Source organism: Physeter macrocephalus, chromosome 16, assembly GCF_002837175.3.
Source record: "Physeter macrocephalus isolate SW-GA chromosome 16, ASM283717v5, whole genome shotgun sequence".
Taxonomy (NCBI): domain Eukaryota; kingdom Metazoa; phylum Chordata; class Mammalia; order Artiodactyla; family Physeteridae; genus Physeter; species Physeter macrocephalus.
Window position 1 is genome coordinate 88,441,351 of NC_041229.1, and position 13,092 is coordinate 88,454,442.

Sequence of the window (13,092 nt, forward strand, 5' to 3'; positions counted from 1 at the left end):
CTCATGGCGGATAATTACATCCCCTGCCTTCAGGTGCAATTGTGAGAAGTCAACAATTGTGTGTGTGTGTGTGTGTGTGTGTGTGTGTGTATGTTATGTGGTGTACATCAAGGCAAAATTGCAAATAAAATGCTGAGAGAAATTGGAAGCTAGGGAAGCACTGTATTACTTCTTAAGGCCCATTTATTATTCCACGGTTATAGGAATTTAGAATAAAAAATAGCTGAGAAATACATTTTAAAATCTTATTTCTTTTAAGAGAATGTCAAATGAAAAGGTCAATTTTATTTGCAAGATCTGGCATTTCAAAACACTTGGAAATGAACTCCTAAAAGCAGAGTTGATTTAGTTTGGTTGGTCTACACCTGCTTCTAACTAACTGTGCAGGTGTTGCTTTAAAGCAGGCTTTCTGGTTTTATGAAAGTGCTGTGCACTGTGCATGTGGCCGACAGGCTCCGGAGCTGGAGAAAAAGGGATGATTTTAATTAAGAGTAGATGCCTTTGTGCCACAGTAGTTATGCAGTACAGATAAAATGAGCAATAATGGGACATTGCATCCCATGGGAAGGTGGGATTACAATTGAGCTAATAAATCTTTTATGATTGAAATCTTATTGCATGATTATAGAGCTCTAAAGTTAACTTAGAAACTCTACTGCCTTATGGATTCACAGCTTTATCAGGGGCCTTGAAAAAATGTTCACTGAAAAACTCACTGTTATTGTCTGTAACTCACTGAGGTAGTTGATCACATTTCTGAGGCTAGGAGATCAGTTTTGAATAAGATTGAAATATGTGTATTGTACATTTTTCTTGATAAAATGTACTAGTCTATAGGTCAGTTAATATGCTTGTAGGAGTTTTGTTAGGGGGTGAAGGTAGGGTATTGACTTGTGATTACACATGACTCTTAAATTTTTCAAAAAAACAAATTAAGAAACAAAAAATGGTAGTGAAAAGGTATCTTTCTGCTTTCAAAAACAATGGATTTTCTGAAATTTGTCTTATGGGTATATCCTTCAGCTTCCATGTCCACAGGTAATTTGCTTTTTTAAAAAACAATAGGGAGTGAGCAGGGAGAGGCAGTTCTGAATGAGTAACTGTTTGCATTTTTGTTTAATGGAATTAATAACTGTGTAGTTGAAAACAGTCTAATAGTTGACCTGCCTCAGTGAGTCAATGTAGGCATTTCTGGATTGACTTAAACAGCTTGGAGGAAGAGTATATTTTGGGGAAATAAAGTTGATTTTATACAATCTGCTGATGAACAACAGGGCTTAATGAATGATAGCCTCAAGAAACCCCATTGCAGTAACTTGGACGGATGATCAGGAAAGGGAAGCAAATTTTTCAAGAGGAAAGTTTCTGCTTAAACATGTAATTTTATAGATTATTATTATTCCCATCCTTCAGAGCTTTCTGAAAGGAAAACAGTCAACATGCCTGAGTTCCAACATTTCTTGGTAAACTTTTACTGGGTGTCTTCTCTTTCTCTTTTCCTTAAGGTGAGATCTTTTGTCAAGGAAAAAGTAAAGCAAAGACATGCGTACTTCTGAGACCTCTGCACAGGTGACAATACACAACTTCCGTCTTCTAAAGCTTTGTAATCAACATTCAGCCCTAAGCCTCTCCTGCCTCCCACAAATGCTTTCCATAGTATTCACGGCAGAGGCTTGTACCTAGGGGAGTTTATATGGAGGTCCAGAGGCTTATACTGTCAGCTTTTTCGGTGATAATGGAGAATTCCATGCTTTTTAACGTATTAGAAGAGGCTTGTTGGGAGAAGCTTATAAATTGGAATGCTGTGTATTCTTAGATGCTAGAATGTATGTCTTTATCTCATCCTGATAAACTGTAAAGGAGTTTAGATCCTTTTCTGTTTCGTAAGGTGTTTTGTATTTATGCCTTCCTCTTTTCCTTTGTTTTCTTGTTCCTACTGGTAGATGTCTAAAACAATGGTATATATGCATATGTGTCTGTGTGTGTGTGTGCTTTGTCTCAAGATGTTTTGTATGTTATTGGGGTACAGAATGTGGTTGTAGTCAGATGCATGGATACATCCAACCAGGGTGAGATTGCTGCTTTTTGTTTAAGTTCCTGATGACTTCATGTATGCCTTAAAAATCATAATCAAGAGCATCTCATTACTGTTTATGATATGAGAACCACATAATACTGCTCATCAATAGAGTCATTAGTTGACAGAAACCTCACTTACAGTTTCTTTTCCAGATTCCTTTATTTGTTCTGTGTGATTGGACTAGATGACCTTTAGGTTTCTCTCAACTTTGAGAATCTTTGGCAATTTCTGTCATTGGATTTCTTACTCCTTAATATGATCTAAACGACATACTAAACATCATAAAAATATTATAGGATGCAAAATAGTTGTTGTGCAGTCAAGGCAGAAGCCATCAGTTCACACCGCGTCTCTGCTATCATGTCAGTAAATCTATACCCTTACAGTGTAATTTGATCTTCTGAGATTTGTCCATTTTCCAAAGTATAAACGGAGACCTAGCCTTTGCAGCATCAAAGTTGACAGTTTCATTCCTCAGGCTAGGTGAATTCTTTTTAAAATATCCCATCTTACGTTTCACACAGCAGGAGCTTCTTATTGAGAAGAAGTATGAGAATTTGAGAATGTGGGCTTTGATAGCCCCTGCACAACTCTTTAAAAATGTGTCATTATGTGTTACTTTCAAGCATCAGTGGTAAACCTCACTATTTAAAAAAACACAAACAAACCTTTTTGCAGACATACACCTTTCTGTGCTGCTAGAAAGCAGGTTATGTACTTTGAGAGGACACTAGCTCAGGGTGACTTGTTTCTTAAGGCTTATCACTCTCGTCTCTGACAGTTGTGTTTTGTTTAGCTAAGTGTCATGAAGCAGGGATCTGAAGATAAGCATCAAAGATATGCTACAGCAATGGTGATAATTCCACATGCCAAATTTTATAATATTGTCTGTAAAGGAGCAGGTACCCTTTACAGGGACATTCCTGGGACAGACACCCCCCTCCCCACCCCATGTCCTCTGCCTGCCTCTTGTTTGTAAAAAGGCTCTAGTCTCCTAGATCTTCCCTGAGTTTCAAAGAGCAGATTCAAACAGCTACTAAGTAGGGAAGTGAGGGAATGTACAAACAAAGGAAGAACAAGCCCAACTTAATTTTTTTCATGATTGTTATCTTAAACCAATGCCTTGATTTATGACCCCAAACTGTCAAGATAATGTCCTGTGGGTTCAACCAGCTGGCCCCAAGTGGACCTGAACTTGATGACAGGGGAGGATCAATTAAAAACTGAAACTCCTAAACCATCAGGGAGGCTCTGAGTACATAATACAATGTTGCAACCACTGCTTTTGCTCTCTCCTAGAAAAATTTACAAAAGACAGACCGTCCCTGCTATTCCATAGCAGTGGAATGAAGGGTTGACAGTGGGGAATTAAAGCCATGGCATCAGCTCCTGAATAGAGCAACTTTTCCGTTTTCACCAACACTTGTATCTCAAGTATTGGTCTTTCCAGCAGTAAGCAGTCAAACTTGGGTTCAGTACCAGCCTCATCTAGTTACATGTCCTTTCAGAGAGCAGGTGACACTAACCGACTTGAGTGGTCGTTAGTTTCGTTATTTGTTAGTAAGAAACGGGACTCCAGGAAGGTTATGTGACTTTCTTGCTAGCTTCCAGTGTCGCAGTAAGAAGAGAACCGTGTTCCTAAGGAAGCTTGTGGTCTCCCTGTGAAGTTCAGTAGTCCAAGCAGAGCAATACATCCTCCCAGTGGTTCTACTGGGTGCTGTGACTGTGAAAGTGTTATTTCTGATTTACCAGTGGGCGTTGTTATACATTTAGTTATCATCACAATATGCTCTGGGTCTTTTATGTGGAGCTTTAAGCCTTAAAACAAAACACCAAACCAAAACAAAGAATCCTGTTATCCAAGCATGTGTGTCTCTCTCTCTCTTCCTTTTTCTCTTTTAGAAAAATACTTTATGGTAAAAACACAAACTAATGTGAATGTTAACTGAAAAAGCATTGCTTCCTTCTAGAAAACCACTAGGATTTGCATAAACCACTTGACTGTCTGGTAAATGATTATCTGCTCTGTCAGTCTCTGGGGACTTTTAACATGAGGTTATTTATATTTTTATAGATAAGGAAAGTTCTAAATTTGAAGGTGGGTATCTGTTAAACTCTCTAAACAATGACAGCTTGTAAAACTGGATTTTCCAAAAGTCTTTAAAAAGTCAGTAAAAACATAACCTCTCCTGTATTCTGGTAACCACATGAATAAAATTAAAGGCATTGAAAGATTTTGAATTTGTGCGCTGTGTACAGCCTGTTCATCGTTTGCCTTTTAGTAAAACTGAGATGTGTTAAGGCTAAATACTCAAAATACACCAATTTGAGAATTGCAAAGGAAGTTTAAAGGAATTTCTATTATCACCCTTAAAGCATCCACGAGAAGGCATTTACAGCAATATAAAGTACAACCTGGCTGCTTCTGTTTGATATTTTGCCTGTAGAAGTAGATTACTTGAGAAGCCTTGAGAAAGAGATTAATACATTACAGTGTTGGAATCTTGCTGGGATGCACTTCTGGAAGAGCAGAAGTTTTTGTAATTAAGTACATGTCCTACTGATAGTAAAATAATAGCCACCTTTGAATTTATCATTATTTATTATCTAGCAACTGCAAGCATAATATATTAAACTATGGGTTGCTGAAGCCTGGCAGTATTATAGATAAATTTGCATAAACTGGAACTGGAGCTTTTTCCTATATCTAATTTTCAGGTACAAATAGCTTGAAACAGTTTCTTTCATTTTGGGTTGGCACATAGCTACACTTTTTATTTTCACTTGGACTTCTACAATACCATGTTTTATCTAGGGTTGTAATGCATCACGAATTCTCTTGATTGATCTTTGGGTAATATTATTGCCTTCAAAGTCAAAGGGGTCACAGTCAAAACATGTCTTCATGTAGACAAAGGACAGAGTACTAAGACTGATCCATTATATCATCATCATCGTCACGGCTAACATTTCTTGAGGCCCCATGTATATTCATTTAATCCTCATAGCAATCTTGGGAGGTTCTCGTAGCTTCGCAATTCCAGTTTAAAACCCTTGGGGTCAGATGTCTTTCAGAATTCAGAAGTTTTTGGAGTTTAGAAAGGTAATCAGGGCAAATGCCACATATTACAGAAAATCTCCAGTGGGATCAGGAAAGCACCTCAAAAGCAAGCCCATTAGTATTTTTTCAGGGAAGCATATGAATAGTTATACTATTTAATTAGAATAAATAAAAGTCATAAACACTTTCATATTAATTCAGGTTTTGCCACTGGGTGACTTTGGGTATCATCTTATGAATACATTTTTGTTTTATTATTTTTTTTTCTGAGCTTTTTGGTAAATACCAAATAAATAAAGTTAACAACAGACACCAGATTTTCACTCTTGTTTTGGAAAAATAGAAGAACCATGGTGTCTATACAGTGTCAGAGAACCCCTCCTTTTTATTATCCCCCATGAATTACACTGGGTGCTTAGGCTGTCATTATTCTTCTGCTTTCTGTAGATAGTCATTTTTCTCAAAGCTGTGTAAGAATCATATTTCACACAGAATGAATGGAATTTAACAAGATGAAATATCACACCTAAAAACAAAGTTCAAACTCCGCAGGGATTGAGGCATTGTGTCTTAGCTGACAAGCATTTAGTTAGCAAAGCAGTCAATGAGCTGACAATGTGAAGGGGCCACTAGCATGTGAACGTGATCTTCAGGTATAAAGCAGGAGTGTAACATTTGGAATGTGAGAGTTAGTCCAATCTCACTGTCTCCAGACCATACCTGGAGTCTTGTCTTCATTTCTGGATGGCATATTTTAAAGGGATGCAGGCAGTGTGAAATCTTTTCCAGGTAGATTGATCAAAAGGGTGAAAGGACCCAAAGCCATGTCATACAAGGTACAGATATAGTGATTGGGCAGGTTTAGTTGAGTCTTTTGCCAGCTTCTAGCAATATCTGACTATAGTCCCTGCTCAAATGCGTAATTTTAGCTTAAGACTGATGGACTGCCAGCTCTCTGCCACCTCCTGAGCTATGAAAAGACATGGACCCTTTCACGGAGGGTGAGGCCCTTAGAGCCTTTCACGGGCTCTAAGTCTAATAGAGGACACAAATGTATACAACTATTTACAATACAATGTGATAAGTGGAACAGTAGACACAGTATAGAGAGGCAGCACAGAAACTATGATTTGCTCTTCCTGTGATGCTGGGAGACAGGAGGCTAAAGCTTTCAAAGAGAAACTGAATTCTGAACTGGGTTTTGCAAAAGAAATTAAGTGAATGAAATGAGAAGATTGAGAAAGGACAGTGTAGGCTGGTTCAAATATTTGAAAGGATATCACAGATAAAAAGGATTGAAATTATTCACTCCCATCCAGGGACTCAGGACCAGTTGCGGTAGGGTACAGGGAGACAGATTTAGGCTCAGTCTTAGAAGGAGGCTTTAATAGAGCTGTCCAAAGGCTTCTTTGGAACATTCAGAGTTTCCAGTGTCTGGATGTGTTAAAGCACAGACAAGTCAGCTGTTTGTCAGCAATAGTACAATAGTATGGAGGGGTATGTGTGTGTCATGCAATGGTTAGAGAAACATAGTGAAGTACTTAAGGGCGTGGGTTCTAGGATCACACTTCTAGAACTGACACTTCTGCCTACTGGCTCTGTGATCTGAGCTAGAATTGTTATGAAGTTAACATAAAAGTGCTCGGAACAGCACCTGTTACCTAATAAGTGCTCAAAAGGAACTAATAAATATTAGCCACTATTGTTGTCATTGGAAGGGTGGTGGTTTGACATATTCTTTGAAGTTCACCTTACCTTGAAAGATTTTGGGTTTCTAATTGTGTAACTGTGTGATGATATTCCTGTGAATTAAGAAGATGGAAATGAGGAACTGAAGCAAAAATAAAATTGTGATAGTTAACAGTTCAGCAGTTGAGATAGGAATAAAACTCTGGTCTCTTGAACTAGGGTTTATTGCTCTACTAACTATTTTGATTTGTCCTTTTAGGGCCTTGGAATTCTTCTACCTACACATCTGGAGTATTTTTAGGAGAGGCTGGTACTGCACAACTCTCTGTAGCTCATGTTTTTCTTTGTCTTACAGAGAAAGTGGCTTCATGAATAGGAATGCCTGCCAGATACCAGAATTGGAGGTGATGGATGAAGATCAGCATATTGAAGACGTCTTGGATAAGTTTGTTAATTGTCACGAGCAAACATATGAAGAATTTCTGAGCACTTTCACTCATCTTTCAAAAGGTAAAATGGAGAAGTAAACTTTCTCTAGCAGTTGAGACAATGAATTTTATTATAGTTTTATGTCTTTGCTGTCTTTTTCAGAAAGACTATTGAATGAGCATTCATTCATTCTGTCTCTTTGATCTGGTCATTCTCATCAGGGCGTTTGCAACTGATGCATGTAAATACTAACATTTTTTATCCAATCAAGAGTTGTATTATGGAGTCAGAGCCATTGACTCTGAGAACTAAAGAGGACTTGAGAAATCATTTAGTATAATCCCTTCATTTTATTTTTGAAGAAACACAAGTGCAAAAAAGTGGAGGTTTTTAAAAGCATATTGAAAACAGTGAAGAAATCTAGCATAGTGTAGGGTGTGGAGTTACACTGCACATTTTTGGATTATGCCATAGCCACTTTCTGCCTTGGGGGGAGGTCATTGAGTAAAGAGGGGATAATAATAGTACCTTAAAGGCTGATGAAGGTTATTTGAGATAATCCATGTAAAACTGTTAGCATAGTGGCTAGCACATACATGCTTAATGAAGGCTAGGTATTAGTATTATTGTTGTTGTTGTTGTTGTTGTTGTGATGATGATGATGCTATGTTTTCTGTAGAATGGAAACAACCTTTTAGACCGGAGTGATAACTAAAACCCTAAAGGCCAAACCCGTGTGCTGTGTGTTTCTCGTGATGTGTTTGGTTGCCTCGTGCAGTATTGTTGTTTTATTGAGCCAATAGTTAAAAGTTGGAAATTTTACATAAAGATCTTGATTTGCTTTTTTTTCTGATTAAGTGAGAAGGTCGGTTACCCCTTATTTCCCTGATGGCAATATCAGCTGGAGTTCAGGAGCCCTTGCCATGTGACCTCCCTCGTTTGACACACTCTCTGGCTCTCACACACTCGAAAAACCTGTGTATACCCTTCCTGCTTCCTTCACTTAAGTGGCTCCTGTAGGCATTGAGTTCTTGCTCTCAACCTTGGTCCTTTCTGGGTCATGGGATCCACATTCGGGAGACTGTTGACTCAGCTCTTAAGCGGAGTCCAATGTGCATCTGGTCATGACAATCTCAGGATACCTGACTTCATGATTTGAAGTCATAGTTCATGTGTCCTTAAGAAATGTAAAAGAAGGGTAGTTATAATGAAGAAAAGGAAAAGTGATTCCAACCTGATTCTTTTATTGTGCCAGGTAGTGGGAATATCATTATCTATTTTGTTTACACTTAAGGGAAACAGAAAATTTAGGAAATTCTTGTTAACTTGGGCTGTGAATGATCTATTTTGGCATGATATGTGGATCAAATTAATCTTGATAATGGCCAAATCATCTTTTGGTCTATGCACATGGATTTAGGAAGATTCTTGCTTTCTCTGAGCCTGATGATTTACTTCCATGCTTTCCAGAGCCAAACATGGCCGTATGAATGGCTGGGGTAGGGTGTGGAAGCAAGGGTAAAACTGGCAGAATTAATGCATTTTGGTATGCCAGTGGCATTTTGATAATCCATATTATTTTGGAAATTTATTCATAAGGCTGACTTTATTTTTGTACTCTGAAAGACTAAGAACTTCTTGCAAGGACTTGGATATTCTAAGGAGGTTATGCTGTTTTTGTTTTTGGGATAAGGGGTCTATTCTTTTTTCAAATTTCTGTATGCTCATTCCATGCCGAGAAAAACTGTTGCAGATGTGGTGACTTCATTTTGAGTTCAGTTTTAGGCCCCAAACTGAGCTGAAATAAATGATGACACAAGTCATATAAACTGCATCTCCAAGCACACTAGTTTTTTCCCTTTCAAAATGTCCCTAGGCGCCAGTTCACATTATAAACTAATGACCTGAAAAAATTCCTCCTACAGCAAAGATTTGTGAGTGGAAAAATATGTCTTAAATCAGTAAGTGTCCTTTCTTCCCCCAGAAACATTTAAATACCTTCTGAAAAACCAAACAGTACTTAGGGTCAGGCCTAAGAGTTGAATGATAGCCAGCAGAATTGATCAGTCAGTGTGTTCTGTTTGTTAGTTCTGTTTGACGGAAGACATGAAAGCTGTTTCTTCAAAGTTTTCTCCTTCTTTCCAGCACTTCATTTGTCTTAGTGTATTTGGTTGTTTTGCTGATATGAAGTGGAATCTTTTCTGTGTTAAACTGGCTATCACCACATATACTTAATGTACATTTCTTTAGTAAGTTTAGTATCTCAAGTACATTACCATTTCCACTGATTGTTCTATTTATTTTTATAATAGTTATATGCCAGAATGTTTATGGGATTCATTTTCTTTCCAAGAGTGTTAAAGGGGTCAGTAATCCTATTAAAAATATTTCCCTGGAAAAAATTAAACTATAGCCTTATTGAAGAAATTCACATTACTGCTTCAGATGCTTGGAAAACAGTTGGAAACTGTTAATATTGTACCATAACTATAATTGTAGTACATTTATGTTGACCATGTTTTGCAGTTTTTTTAAAAATCAGCTCTGATTTTAATAATCACAGTGCATAGTTGATGATAACTCCAGTGTTTTGTCAAAATGTTTAAAGAGACATATTACTTATTAGTTTTAAGCAGACATTTATAATTGAATTCTCAATTAGTGTCATCAGTTCAAGAAAGTAAGACCGAGTTTAAGATTTGTATTAGAAAATCAGCATGCAGATTTTGGTTTTGTTCATTATCAGTGAAGACGTTATATTTTTGACATTATTGTGGATAATGATAAGAGGCTGACTTTCAATCTTTGGTATTTCAGTTTCTTTGTGAATATAATTAATTTATACTAGACTATTTGTCTAAAGGAAAAAATGCTTCTTCCTCCTTATCTGTTATGTTTCTATCTTTTTTTAGGTTACAAAAACACAGATATAAATAATTATACTTGATTTTCTGTTAATGCATTCATTCATTTATTCATTCAGTAATCCTCTGTGTCTTGTTATGATCTGAGTTTCTTGTTTTAGATGCTAAGGATTCAAAAACAATTAAGATATAGTTTGTGTTCTCAAGCACTCATAGTCTCACACACACACATAACACACACATACACACACACACACACACACACACACATACACACACACCATTATTGTTATGATTTTGTGCTTCAGGTTAAATGATTAATTTCCATTAAGGTTGCCAATTTTACCAACTTCAGCTTAAAATGCTTTGGAAATTGAAATGAATCTACCGTGATTTTATGATTAACTCTTAAATAGGACTTTGTATTTCATTCTTAAAATACCTAGGATCCAGATTCCCTAGAATCCAGATTTACCAGTTTCTATATTACCCCATAATAATAGCTTTTCACTCAACAGCCATATTTATCTACTTTAACCTATTTTCTTATGTTGAGGTCAAAGATCTTGTTTCTGATTTTGATGTGTAATTTTGTTTCTTGTTTTCTTTATGCCGTTCTCATTTCACTTTCAATACTTCCTGCTTTTAGCATTTTATTGTTTTTTCAACATATATTTGAAAAAAAAAAATCCTGTCATCTCAATCTCCCTTTCTCCCTTCACACTTGTTAATATTTGAATTAAATTCCGCCTTAGGTAGAACATTGTGTGTCTGAATGTTCTGGACAAATGGCTATGCCTGTGGCTTTATAATCTGGTGATGGTCTAGTCTTTGATTGTCCCAAGCTCTTAGTTTCAAAACCTCTGAATAGGTTTCAGTTTTTCTTAGGTTTTAATAATCTTAATAATCATGAGAAAGTTTGACCTTCTCTTATTGATAAGCAGCTAACATTTGTTAAGCACTAGGTATTATGCTTAGCACTTTACCTGGGTCATCTCAATCTTTGTAATTACCTAGTAAATTTCTTTTTTACATTTTAATTTTTATTATTTTTATTATTCTCAACTTACAGATGAGGAAACCAAGGCTTAAGTTTAAGTAAATTGCTGTTATAGACTAAATTGTGTCCCTTCAAAATTTATCTGTTGCAGCCCTAACCAGTAAGGCAACTGTATTTGGAGACAGAGCCTTTTAAGGGTAATTAAGATTAAATGAGGTCATAAATGTGGGGTCCTAATTCAGTATGACTGGTGTCCTCTTAAGAAGAGACACCAGGGATGCCTGTCCACAGAGAAAACACCACAGGAGGACACAGCGAGAAGGCAGCCATTTGCAAGCTAAGGTGAGGGGCCTCAGGAGAAACCAGACCTGCCTACACCTTGATCTCAGACTTCTAGCCTCCAGAAGTGTGGGAAAATAAATTTGTGTTGTTTCAGCCACCTAGTCTGTGGTATTTTGTTATGGCAGCCCTAACAGAATTGCCTAAGGTCATGTAACTAGTTAGTGATGGCATTGGATTATGGGCCTAGTCATTGTGGCTCCAGAGCCTGTACCCTGAACCATTTTGCTTTTCTGCCTTCCATACAGCATCAGGCAGTTCTCAAGGTCTGGGATTCACTGGCATGTGGATAATGTGAGCCATAGGAATGAATGTGCTGCCCCAAAACACTTACACTCTGTACTTCTCCAGAGTGTAAGCTCCATGATGGCTGATTGCTTGGGGGTTTTGTTCACCATTATTATTCTAGTGTCTAAAACAGTGTTTGGTATTGTAGAATAAATCAATGCTTAATAAATATTTGTTGAATAAATGAAACAAAAAGAAAATAAGAGAATGAAGGATGTCAGAAACACAGATAGGAGGGCCTCAGACCAAACCCTAAAGAACATCCTCATTTAATGGCTAGGCACAGTAAGAAGAGCCCGCCAAAGGATGCCCCGATGTCAGGATGCCCCGAGTTTGGATTTGATATACTAGCTAACTGGGAACCATAGTAGAATTTCAACACACACACACACTGCAAGTGATTTTGAAAAATAGAGGCAAAGAAAGAGACAAGCAACTAGAGTCAGGGAGACTAGCTTAGGTAGGCGGCTGAGCAGAAATGCATATATGGTTGCAACAGACTCCACTAGGGCCGTGGAGGAGGAAATGGAAAGGAAATAGGGCCCATGCAAGTGAGAGTGACAGTACTTGGTAACAGGTGACTGACAGAGGATTAGGGAAAAGAAACAAAGATGAGTCACAAGTGTTTTGCCTGGAGATCCTGAGGCCCACTGAGGCCAAGTGACTTGTTCAAAGTTCTCATTTCAGGAGCCTTTTATTTTTTCCCTTACTGAGTGTATGTTCTGTCAAGAGCTCGGGATCTTGGGCTGGGACTTGGTTTACACTTCTGGACTGTTAAATTTTGAGTTGTCAGTTCAGCCAAAGGAATATCACCACTCACACTTGACAACTTCTGAAAAATGTAATTAAAAATGAAACTGGTGACAGCACATAAAACAGCATGTTTCCGAAGTTGATATATCATTTTGGTCCCCAAAGCTATTTTGAATTTGAACGTTAGAAATGCATCTTTAAACTTCCAAAGAGGGACAAAGAGTCTTTTCCCCATCTGAAGAATGAATTTAAAATCTGCTGTAGAAAAATACCACAGAGAAAAATAGAGAAAGCAGCTGGCCCTCTTACCAATTTCAGAGCAGAAAAGGAATTTCAGTAGAGCGTAAAAACAGCTTTCTCTCATAAAGAAAACACAACAACAAAAAATAATCCTCGCTGTGCAGCCTTTTGCAGTTGTTTTCTGTCGAGTATTAGATAGAGACCAGCGGGCTTAGCATTGTTTTGACACCCTTGCAACTGGCAGATTGCCTGCCAGAGGAAGTTGGAAACGAACTGACCAGCTTTATGCTTCCAGGTGGCACTTAAGCCACATTTTCTGCGCTGTTGTTATCAGTCATTTAATTCCCTA

General features: G+C 37.5%; 1 protein-coding gene across 5 annotated transcripts in view; it reads left to right on the plus strand.

Annotated features, from left to right (window-relative positions):
- IFTAP (intraflagellar transport associated protein) overlaps positions 1-13,092 on the plus strand; it is a 65,005-nt gene that overhangs the window by 10,078 nt on the left and 41,835 nt on the right. For 3 of the 5 annotated variants that reach the window (XM_007106864.2, XM_028501577.1, XM_007106863.2), the window contains one exon: positions 7,186-7,340. In XM_007106864.2, coding sequence (XP_007106926.1) covers positions 7,199-7,340 — 142 coding nt within the window. In that variant the 5' untranslated portion in view covers positions 7,186-7,198. Of the gene's footprint in view, positions 1-1,505; positions 1,570-7,185; positions 7,341-13,092 lie in introns of those variants that run through there. The other 2 variants (XM_028501576.1, XM_007106866.3) reach the window with 2 other exon arrangements.